This window comes from Artemia sp. Qi Xiang Cuo, chromosome 7 (assembly GCF_049724085.1).
Source record: "Artemia sp. Qi Xiang Cuo chromosome 7, ASM4972408v1, whole genome shotgun sequence".
NCBI classification, from domain to species: domain Eukaryota; kingdom Metazoa; phylum Arthropoda; class Branchiopoda; order Anostraca; family Artemiidae; genus Artemia; species Artemia sp. Qi Xiang Cuo.
The window spans coordinates 41,473,534-41,485,833 of record NC_142800.1 but is presented as its reverse complement, the minus strand read 5'-3'; the positions used below and the strand labels follow the sequence as shown (position 1 = coordinate 41,485,833).

Below are 12,300 nucleotides of genomic sequence, written 5' to 3'. Positions count from 1 at the left end.
ATACTTCTACCTAACACACCCAAATTTCTCTTATAAATAACATTTTTCGTCAGTTACAAGAAGTTTTCTGTTTGAACTAGCAAGTTTTCTGTCAGATATACCAAATTTTTCTTAGAAGTAAAATATTTTTTTGATTGTGATAACAACTTTTCTGTCAGATGTAGCAAGTTTGCCTTAACACTAACAAATTCCCTCTTCAAAGTAGCAACATTCTTCCTTAATGCTACCAAACTTTTACCTAACACTAACAGATTTTCTCTTCGAAGCATCAACTTTTTTAGTTGTTAAGTATGTTAATACTAATATACTTTTACTTAAGACACTCAAATTTCTCTTAGAAATAACACTTTTCGTCAGTGATAACACGTTTTCTGCATGAACTAGTAAGTTTTCTGTCAAAGATACCAAATTTTTTTCTTAGAAGTAACAATTTTTTCGTTATGATGACAACTTATCCGCCAGAAGTAACAAACTTTTTACCTAACGTACACAATTTTTCTTAGAAGTAACAATTTTTTCGTTATGATAACAAGTTTTTTGTCAGAAATAGCAAGTTTTCCTTAACAATAACAAATTTTCGCTTCGAAGTATCAACTTTTTTCCTTAATACTAACACACTTTTACTTAACACACTCAAATGTCTCTTAGAAATAATATTTTTCGTAATTCATAACACGTTTTCTGGTTGAACTAGCAAGTTTTCTGCCGAAGATATCAAATTTTTCTTAAAAGTAAAAATTTGTTATTGTGATAACAACTTTTCTTTCAGAAGTAGCAAGTTTTCCTTAACACTAACAAATCTTCTCTTCAAAGTAACAGCATTCTTCCTTACTACTACCAAACTTTTACTTGATACTAACAGATTTTCTCTTCGAAGCATCAGCTTTTTTCCTTAATTAAATTAAAAAAACAAGTTTTTCAAACTGAAAGTAAGGAGCGACATTAAAACTTAAAACGAACAGAAATTATTCTGTATATGAAAGAGGCTGTCCCCTCCTTAACACCTCGCTCTTTACGCTAAAGTTTTTTATTGTTTAACAAAAATAGAGTTGTGAAAAAGTCAAACTTTAGTGTAAAGAGAGAGTTGTTGAGGAGGGGACAACCCCTTTCATATACGGAATAATTTCTGTTCGTTTTAAATTTTAATGTCGCTCCTTACTTTCAGTTTAAAAAACTTGTTTTTTTATTTAATTTCTGATCGTTTTTTAGTTAATGCAGCTTTTATTTTGCTCACGGTCATTGAATAAGTAAACAAAATTTGCATAAAAATTTTACTCTTCTTTTGCTAAATGGTTGTCACTAAATTTGGTTCTGACGTAATTTACAAATTAACTTACGTAACGAACTTCTATAAAATACAAGTTGCAAAGGGCGAAAAATACAAAGTTGCAGATTTTTGCAGATATGAGCTTGAAACCAATGTAATAGGGTTTTCTGAAACGCTGAATCTGACGGTGTGATTTTCATTAAAATTCTTTCACTTGTACGGTATTTTTCCCCCCTCTTTAAAAAATCAGGTAAATTTTCTCAGGCTCGTAGCGTTTGATGAGTAATACTAAACTTAATAAATTTTATATATTTAGAATCAGCATTATAAGTCCATTCTTTTGATACATTTATTGACATCACAATTCCGTTTTTAAAAGTTTCGATTACTATTGAGCCGTATCGCTTGTTTTTTTATTACGTATATATTATTACGTATATGAGGGGGGTTCTTCCCTTTGTCAATATCACGCTCTTTACGTTAAAAGTTAAAATTTTGTTTAATTCATAAGTCCCTGAATCACAAAGGCCGTTTAATTAGATTAGATAGCTCTTTTTGAAAGCACTAAAAAAACTGCAGCGTAAAGAGCGAGGTATTGACTTGGGGGCGAAACCCCTCATATACGTAATAATTTCTGTTCGTTTTAAGTTCTAATGTTGCTTTTTACTTTCAGTTGAAAAAACTTGTTTTTTTTAAATTTAATTCCTGATTGTTTTTTAAATAATGCTTGGAAATCCGGCACCCCTTTCATAAGAATGTCCCTTACCGCAAAGAAACATCCTCCACGGAAATATTCTCCCGAGTAACCCCCGCGTCCCGCCCCCCCCCACCAGAAAAAAATCCTTCCTGAAAATGTCTGTATACTTCCCAATAACCAATACAATATGTAAGCAATGGGCAAAGTTAATAACTTGCAGCCCTTCCCCTGAGAAGTGTGGGGGATTAAGTCGTAGTAAAAGACATATTTATTTGATTTTCGACTATGCTTAACAAAATGGCTATCACAAAATTTTGATCGGGTGACTTTGGGAAAAAATGAGCGTGGGAGGGGACCTAGTTGCCCTCTATTTTTTTTGTTCACTTAAAAAGGGCACTAGAACTTTTAATTTCCGTCCCAATGAGCCCTCCTACGATATTCTAGGATCACTCGGTCAATACGATTACCCCTGGGGAAAAGAAAAAAAACAAAACAAATAAACACGCATCCGTGATCTTTCTTCTTGCAAAAAATGGAAAATTCCACATTTTTGTAGATAGGAGCTTGAAATCTCTACAGTAGGGTTCTCTGATACGCTGAATATGATGGTGTGATTTTCATTAAGGTTAACTTTCAGGGGGTCTTTTCCCCTTTTTTCGAAAATAAGCCAAATTTTCTCAGGCGCGTAACTTTTGATGGGTAACATTATACTTGATGAAACTTATATATTTGAAATCACAATTACAATATGATTCTTTTGATGTACCTATTGGTATCAAAATCCCGTTTTTTAGACTTTCGGTTACCAATGAGCCGGGTCGCTCCTTACTTACAGTTCGTTACCACGAACTGTTTAATACTAACATACCTTTACTTAACAGTCTTAACACACTCAAATTTCTCTTAGAAATAACAGTTTTCGTCAGTGATAACACGTTTTCTTCTTGAATTAGTAAGTTTTCTGTTAAAGATATCGAATTTTTTTCTTAGAAGTAGTAATGTTATCGTTATGATAACAACTTATCAGCTAGAAGTAACAAACTTTCTGTCAAATATACACAATTTTTCTTAGAAGTAACAATTTTTTTCGTTATGATAACAAGTTTTTTGCCAGAGGTATTAAGAATTCCTTAATGCTAACAAATTTTTCCTTCGAAGTGTCAACTTTTTCCCTTTAAACTAACACACTTTTACTTAAAAAATTCAAATTTCTCTTAGAAATAGTATTTTTCGTCAGTGAAAACACGTTTTCTGTTCAAACTAGCAAGTTTTCTGAGACAGATAGCAAATTTTTCTTAGAAGTAACAATTTTTGATTGTGATAACAACTTTTCTGACAGAAGTAGCAAGTTTTCCTTAACACTAACAAATTGTCTCATCGAAGTAACAACATTCTTACTTAATACTAAGACACTTCTACTTAACATTAAATTTCTCCTTGAAATAACAAGTATTTTCTTAACAGTAACAAATTTTTTCAATAGCTCCAACTTATCCGTCGAAGATAACAAATCTTTCTTAAAAGTAACAATTGTTCGTCACTGATAACACGATTTAGAACTAGCAAGTTGGCCAGCAAAGATAACAAATTTTTCTTAGAAGTAACAATTTTTTCGTTTGTGATAACATATTTTCTGTCAGAATTAGCAAGATTTCCTTAACACTAACAAGTTTTCTCATTCAAGTGACAAAATTTTTCTTACCACTAACAAACTTTTACTTAACAATATCAAATTATCTTAGAAGAAACAGGTTTTTTCTTAACAGTAACAATTTTTTCTAATAGTACCAAATTTTTCATCAAAGATAAAAAATTTTTCTTAAAAGCAACAATTTTTTCGTCACTGATAACACGATTTCTGCTAGAACTAGCAAGTTGTCCTGCAAAGATAGCAAATTTTTCTTAGAAGTAACAATTTTTTTTGTTTGTTGTAACAACTTTTCTGTCAGAAGTAGCAAGTTTTCCATAGCACTAACAAATTTTTCTTCGAAGTAACAACATTCTTCCTTAAGACTACAAAACTCTTACTTAACAGTAATAAATTTTCCCTTCAAAGTACCAACTTTTTTTCATAATACTAACAAACTTTTACTTAACACACTCAAATCTCTCTGGGAAATAACACTTTTCGTCAGTGATAACACGTTTTCTGCTTGAACTAGCAAGTTTACTTTCAAAGATACCAAATTCGTGTGTGTGTGTGTTTTTTTTGTTTGCTTGTTCGTGTGTTTGTGTTTATATATATATATATATATATATATATATATATATATATATATATATATATATATATATATATATATATATATATATATATATATATATATATATATATATATATATATATATATATATATATATATTTTTTTTTTTTTATATATATATATATATATATATATATATATATATATATATATATATATATATATATATATATATATATATATATATATATATATATATATATATATTTATATATATATATATATATATATATATATATATATATATATATATATATATATATATATATATATATATATATATATATATATATATATATATATATATATATATATATATATATATATATATATATATATATATATATATATATATATATATATATATATATATATATATATATATAAACCGACCCGACTGGATCTTTCTACAAAAAGGTGCTAATCGACGTCGGTAATCAGACCTATTTCTGCTCCACTGATTTTAAAAATTGAACCAATCACCAAATGAGGACCTAAATTCAACGTAGAGAAACCTAACCTTGACAGAAAACTTGTTACTTCTAATAGAAATTTGATAGTGTGAGGTAAAAGTTTGTTAGTATTAAGGAAAAAAGTTGTTACTTCGATGAGAAGATTTGTTAGTGTTAAGAACAACTTGCTACTTCTGACAGAAAAATTGTTATCATAAAAAAAAATTGTTAATTCCGAGAAAAATTTTATATGTTTGACTGAAAACTTGTTACTTCTAGTAGATAACTTGCCATCATAACGACAATTGCTATTTCTAAGATAATATTTGGTATCTTTGAGAGAAAAATTCCTAGCTCAGACAGAAAACGTTTTATCACTGACGAAAAAATGTTACTTCCAAGAGAAATTTGGGTCTGTAAAAAAAAGTTTGTTAGTATTAAGGAAAAAAGTTGTTACTTCGAAGAGAAGGTTTGTTATATTTGACGGAAAACTTGGTGCTGTTGGAATAATTTTGTTACTTCTAAGAAAAATTTGTTATCTTTGCTGGACAACTTGCTAGTTCTAGCAGAAATAGTGTTATCAGTAATGACAAATTGTTACTTTTAAGATAAAATTTGTTATCTTCGACGGATAAGTTGGAGTTATTAGAAAATTTGCTACTGTTATGAAAATACATGTTATTTCTAGGAGAAATTTGATGTTAAGTAAAAGCTTGTTAGTATTAAGAAAGAATGTTGTTACTTCGATGAAACAATTTGTTAGTGTTAAGGAAAACTTGCTACTTCTGTCAGAAAATTTGTTATCACAATAAAATAATTGTTACTTCTAAGAAAAAATTGGTATCTTTGGCATAAAAATTTCTAGTTCGAACAGAAAACGTGTTATCACTGATGAAAAATATTATTTCTAAGTGAAATTTGAGTGTGGTAAGTAAAGGTGTGCTTGTTTTAAGGAAAAAAGTTGATACTTTGAAGGGAAAATTTTTTTATTGTTAAGGAAAACTTGCTACTTCTGGCAGAAAACTTGTTATCATAACGAAAAAAATTGCTACTTCTAAGAAAAATTGTGTAAGTTTGACAGAAAGCTTGTTACTTCTAGCGGATAAGTTGTCATAATAACTAAAAAATTGTTACTTCTAGGAAAAAAATTTGGTATCTTTGACAGAAAACTTATTAGTTCAAGCAGAAAACGTGTTATCACTGACGAAAAGTGTTATTTCTTAGAAAAATTGGAGTGTGTTAAAAAAAAGTATGTTAGTATTAAGGAAAAAATTTATTGCTTCGAGGAGAAAATATGTTAGTATTAGGTAAAAGTTTGGTAGTATTAAGGAAGAATGTTGTTACTTCGATGAGAAAATTTTCTAGTGTTAAGGAAAACTTGCTACTTCTGACAGAAAAGATGTTATCACAAAAAAAAAATTGTTACTTCTAGGAATAATTGGACAAGTTTTTGACAGAAAACTTGCTTGTTAGAAGAGAAAACGTGTTATCACTGACGGAAAATGTTATTTCTAAGAGAAATTTGGGCGTGTTAAGTAAAAGAATTGTAGTGTTAAGGAAGAATTTTGTTACTTCGAAGAGAGAATTTGTTAGTGTTAAAGAAAACTTGGTACTTCCTACAGAAAGCTTATTATCATAGCGAAAAATTGTGTAAGTTTGTTTTGCTGAAAGTTTGTTACTACTAACAGATAAGTTGTCAACATAAGGAAAAAATGCGATTTCTAAGAAAGTGTCTGTGGTTAGGGGGATGTGGTGATGGCAGAGGGGTGTCTTAGAGTAGTTATAGTGCTGCACTGTGGGCTGAATTGCTTGCGAAAGCCCTAATGAATGACTAGAAAATAAAATTTTTAGCGAGAAATGTCTGAAAAGTGTTTTGGGGAGATGGGGGTAATGAGAGGGGATGTTTTAGAGTAGCTATAGTGTAATATTGTGAGGTGAAATGCTTAAAGTATCTAACACTAGTAAATAAAAAAGGGGGGGAGGTTCTCTGTCTTCAAAGAGGGGGGGGGTATCGTGTGGAGAGCTGGTGCTAGTGTGAAAACAGTGTCGTAGCGCCATTCCATTCTGGACCATAAGTATACTTTTTTACCGGTTTGGACATCTACTCTTCTCGCACAGGGATGATCTGACGTTAGAGGGTTGCTGTACAAACTCAGGTGCAATTTCCCTATTATTACTACCTTTAAATTACCTCGAGCGAGACAGATTTTAGCCTCTTTTATCACCTAGCCGAAGGCCGGATTCCGTTGCAGGAATGAGTAGTCCCAGACCAAACTCCCCCACTGCGCGTAGGATGGCCAGATTCCGTCCCCCAAAAAGAGTAGACACAGACCAAACTCCGCCACAGCGCACGGGTTGAATGGTAACAGGAATATCTCGAATTAGAATTTCCCTTTCTTTGCATGTTTTGATATTTTGGCAAAAATTTACCCTGGGCTAAGAGAAACCGCTCGGAGGGGGGAGACTGGACACTTCCTCGGAGCCGACCAGGGAACAGGTTGGTTCCTTAGTGGAGGAAGGCAGAATAACCATAAATGTTCACCTGAAAATTAGCGCCTTTCTTTAATTAAAAAAATAAAACCGTGTTGAGCTGGTGATGGAGAAAACAGTTCCCCTCCCCCAGAGTCCTATCCATTCGTCTTTCCTTAAATTTGGAGTGTTATTCTTTATCATTTTAAAGGTACGACAACGTCTATAAACTACATCTACTATCAATGCTGCCTCTGAAAATGATGGCTACTAGGTGCAAACTGGAAAATATTGTTAGGATAATATGAAATATCCATGAATTTATCTTAATGAAAAAGGAATATTCCCTTAAAAGCTCATAATATGTCTTAAATTCCATCTAATATCACTTCCCCTCTCCTACCCTCCGGGCTTACAGGCTAGAAGCCTCGGTTTTCTATAATAGATGGTACTTTTTTGCGTATTGTATAATATGAGATTTCCATCTTTTATTTTTTGTCGTGTTTTTTAGCTGCCTTTTTTATGTTTTATTGCTTGTCAATTTGTTTTTATTTTCATTGTCTGTGTTTTTAAGATGTAGTTTTTAGCACGAGTAAGACATGCATTTCCCCTTGATGAATATATTGAAAGCATATACCCCCATCCCAGGAGTCTATCGAATTGAGAGAGTAATGCATCATTCTAACGAGTGTAAAAAAATGGGAAATCTCACTAATACTAGGTCAATCAGGGGATGAAGGGGGCGGGGCGGTGTCAAATGGGTGAAATGCCATGGCAGTGTCGTGTGTTTAGTGGAGCATTAGGATCGGCTTGGGTTGAATCACGCGATTTAAAACCATAATTTTTATTATAAAACGCCTGAAGAGAGTTATGTTTGGGTTGAGGGGGGGGTCATGTAATGTCATTGTGATTTGAACTTTAGCTTAAAAGTTAAGGTGTGGACATTAAAGAATTTTTCCCATGGAAGATATGAAAATCTAACTGGTAGCAGTCCTTAATATGGTTTAAGTTGCATCTAATATTACTCCCCCCTACCCCCCGGGGTTGCAGGCTTGAAGCTCCCAGTTTTCTATAATAGATGGTTCTTTTTTTGCATATATGATAATATGACATTTTCATCTTTTATTTTTTTCGTGTTTTTTTTTCTATGTTTAATTGCTCGTCATTTGTTTTTATTTTCATTGTCTGTGTTTTCAAGATTTATTGTTTGGGACGAGTAAGAAACGCATTTCCCCTATATTAATATCTTGAAAGCAAATACCCCCCGGAGTCTATCAAATTTGGCAGTAAACACGCCGTTCTAACGGGTGTTTCAGCCATCTGGGAATTTTGTCTAGTAACAACGTGGGGGAGTTTTGCTAGGTGGGGGGTATGTCTAGAAAAACATCACATGGGAGTTTAGCTAGCTGGGGGGTATGTCTAGAAAACATCACAGGGGAGTTTTGCTAGCTGGGAATTTTATCTAGAAACAACGTGGGGAGTTTTGCTAGCTGGGGGTTATGTCTCGAAAGGCATCGTAGGGGATTTCAGCCACCTGGGGGGGGTGATTCTTGAAAAGTATAGGAGGTATTTTTTTGTCCAGAAAATTGATATGCGCTAGAATGCTAGCCTAGACAACACAATTTGTTTCAAACCTGTCCTGCAAACATAACAAACATAAAAAACAAAGAAAAATCAAACAACATAACCATGGAACAACATCAACATAATATAACAACATAACATAACATCCAAATAACCATGAAACAACATCAGCATAACATAACTATCAAACAACATAATATAACCAACATAGCATCACATTAACATAATATAATATAACATAACAACAATAACCATGAAGCAACATCAGCATAACATAACAACATAACATAAAATCAAAATAACCATGAAACAACATCAACATAACATAACAACAATAGCCATCAAACAACATTAACATAACATAAACAGTATAACATAACATAAACATGAAACAACATCAACACAACATAACAACAATAACCATCAAAAAACATTAATATAACATAACCAACATAACCAAGAAACATCATACAACATAACCATGAAACAACGTCAACATAAAATAACAATATAACATAACATCAAAATAACCATGAAACAACGTCAGCATAACATAACCATCAAACATAACAACATAACTAACCAACATAACATAGCATCAACATAACATCATCATAACATAACAACAATAACCATGAAACAACATCATCATAACATAACAACAATAGCCATCATACAACATTAACCTAACATAACAGCAATAGCCATGAAACTGAATTAACATAACATAACATACAACAACCATCAAACAACATTAACATAACATAACAACAATAACCATCAAACAACATTAACATAACATAACATAACAATGAAACAACATCAACATAACAGCATAACGTAACATCAAAATAACATAACCATGAAACAAAATCAACATAACATAACATAACAATATAACATAACATCAACATAACATAACCATGAAACATAACATAACAACAATAACCATCAAACATATGTTAATTTCCCTATGGTAATTTCCCTAGGGACGCCTTTGAAAACTCAGGGCTTACACTATTTGAACTATAAAAGGGCTAACACTCCGAGCATTACTGACAGTGGTGGTTCTAGGCCTGGGCAGGCGGCGAGGCGGGGTCAGATGCCCAAGCAGTTGCTTTTATTATATATTTTTACACTCCTATGGTATACCTTAGCCAACCCCCGTCTCTCCTTTCAGATCTTATGGTCTAAGACCACTACTAATTGCTGGCATAGGAAATGGCAGTCTTAGCAACAATTGCAAGCCAGAAGAATATAAAATATAGAGAAATAAAAGGGACCTACCTTTCGAACAAGTTCACCAATTACCCCGTCAAATCCACCAGGAACATCAGGATTTTCAACTCCATACTTTCCATCCTTAACTAGTCGAAGCTCATCTAAAATTAAAAAATATTAGGAGCATTTCATAAAGAAAAAAAGCAAATTTTAATTGTTCGTACAACATTTAATCTTGTAGTTTTGCTGGATAAAGAAGAAACTAAGTCAAGGATCCTGGTGGGCTTATTTTGAATTCATGTAAAAACTTTTTGTTTCATCTGAAAATAGTTGAAAAATATCACAGCCTCTATTCTTTAAATTAGTAGTTGCGACACTTTTGCTAAAGGTAATGATTTCTTGTTATTTTTAAAATTTATGTGGTTCATCAGTCAAACTGCAATTTGGCTTCCATTGTCCGGCGTTATACAAGATTAAGCAACCTAGTTTTTGTGCTGTACATTGTAGTTTGCCTTATACTTGTTCTTTTTAGGATTCACGTGACCTTTTTTTAAGTTTTCGCCGTATAAAGAATTTTATATAACTTGTTGTTTTTTGTAAGTTATTTCTACAGATTTTCTGTCTTTGACGTGACTTTTTCACAAATTTGATTTAGTTTATTTATTTTTTATGTAGAGTCTGCGTTGTACTTGTTCTTTTTAGGATTCACGTGTCCTTTTTTAAAGTTTTTGCCGTATAAAGGATTTTCTATAACTTGTTTTTTTTGTAAAGTGTTTCTACAGGTTTTCTGTCTTTGACGTGACTTTTTCACACATTTTATTTATTTTATTTATTTATTATGTAGAGTTTGCCTTGTACTTGTTTCTTTTTAGGATTTACGTGTCCTTTGTTTTAAGTTTCTGCCGTATAAAGGATTTTCTATAACTAGTTGTTTTTTTTTAAAGTGCTTCTACAGGTTTTCTGTCTTTGACGTGGCTATTTCACACATTTTATTTATTTTATTTATTTGTTATGTAGAGTTTGCCTTGTACTTTTTCTTTTTAGGATTCACATGACCTTTTTTTAAGTTTTCGCCGTATAAAGGATTTTCTATAACTTGTTGTTTTTTGTAAAGTGTTTCTACAGGTTTTCTATCTTTGACGTGGTTTTTTCACACATTTTATTTATTTTCTTCATTTATTATGTAGAGTTTGCCTTGTACTTGTTCTTTTTAGGATTCACGTGTCCTTTGTTTTAAGTTTTTGCTGTATAAAGGATTTCTATAACTTGTTTTTTTTTTTTTTAAAGTGTTTCTACAGGTTTTCTGTCTCTGACATGGCTTTTTCACCCATTTCATTTATTTTATTTATTTATTATGTAGAGTTTGTCTTGTAGGCTACTTGTTCTTTTTAGGATTTACGTGACCTTTTTTCAAGTTTTCACCGTATACAGGATTTTATATAAATTGTTGTTTTTTGTAAAGTATTTCTACAGGTTTTCTGTCTTTTTCACGCACTTTATTTATTTATTATGTAGAGTTTGCCTTGTAAAGGATAAAGGATTTTCTATAACTTGTTGTTTTTTGTAGAGCGTTTCTACAGATTTTCTGTCTTTGTCGTGGCTTTTTCACGCATTTTATTTATTTTATTTATTTGTTATGTAGAGTTTGCCTTGTACTTTTTTTTTAGGATTCATGTGTCCTTTTTTTTAAGTTTTTGCCGTATAAAGGATTTTCTATAACTTGTTGTTTTTTGTAAAGTTTTTCTACAGATTTTCTGTCTTTGACGTGACTTTTATACACATTTTATACATTTGTTATGTAGAGTTTGCCTTGTAATTGTTCTTTTTAAGATTCACGTGACCTTTTTTTTATGTTTTCGCCGTAAAAAGGATTTTCTATAACTTGTTGTTTTTTTGTAAAGTGTTTCTACAGGTTTTCTGTCTTTGACGTCGCTTTTTAAAACATTTTATATATTTATTATGTAGAGTTTGCCCTGTACTTGTTCTTTTTAGGTTTCACATGTCCTTTGTTTTAAGTTTCTGCCGTATAAAGGATTTTCTATAACTTGTTGTTTTTTTTGTAAAGTGTTTCTACAGGTTTTCTGTCTTTGACGTCGCTTTTTAATACATTTTATTTATTTTATTTATTTATTATGTAGAGTTTGCCCTGTACTTGTTCTTTTTAGGTTTCACATGTCCTTTGTTTTAAGTTTCTGCCGTATAAAGGATTTTCTATAACTTGTTGTTTTTTTGTAAAGTGTTTCTACAGGTTTTCCGTCTTTGACGTCGCTTTTTAAAACATTTTATTTATTTTATTTATTTATTATGTAGAGTTTGCCCTGTACTTGTTCTTTTTAGGTTTCACAT

General features: G+C 31.4%; 1 protein-coding gene across 1 annotated transcript in view; it reads right to left on the bottom strand.

Annotated features, from left to right (window-relative positions):
- LOC148950281 (glutamate receptor 1-like) overlaps window positions 1-12,300 on the bottom strand; it is a 413,540-nt gene that overhangs the window by 50,076 nt on the left and 351,164 nt on the right. The window contains exon 12 of the mRNA XM_089091823.1: window positions 10,021-10,115. Within this exon, the coding sequence (XP_088947949.1) occupies window positions 10,021-10,115 (95 nt within the window). The remainder of the gene's footprint in view (window positions 1-10,020; window positions 10,116-12,300) is intronic.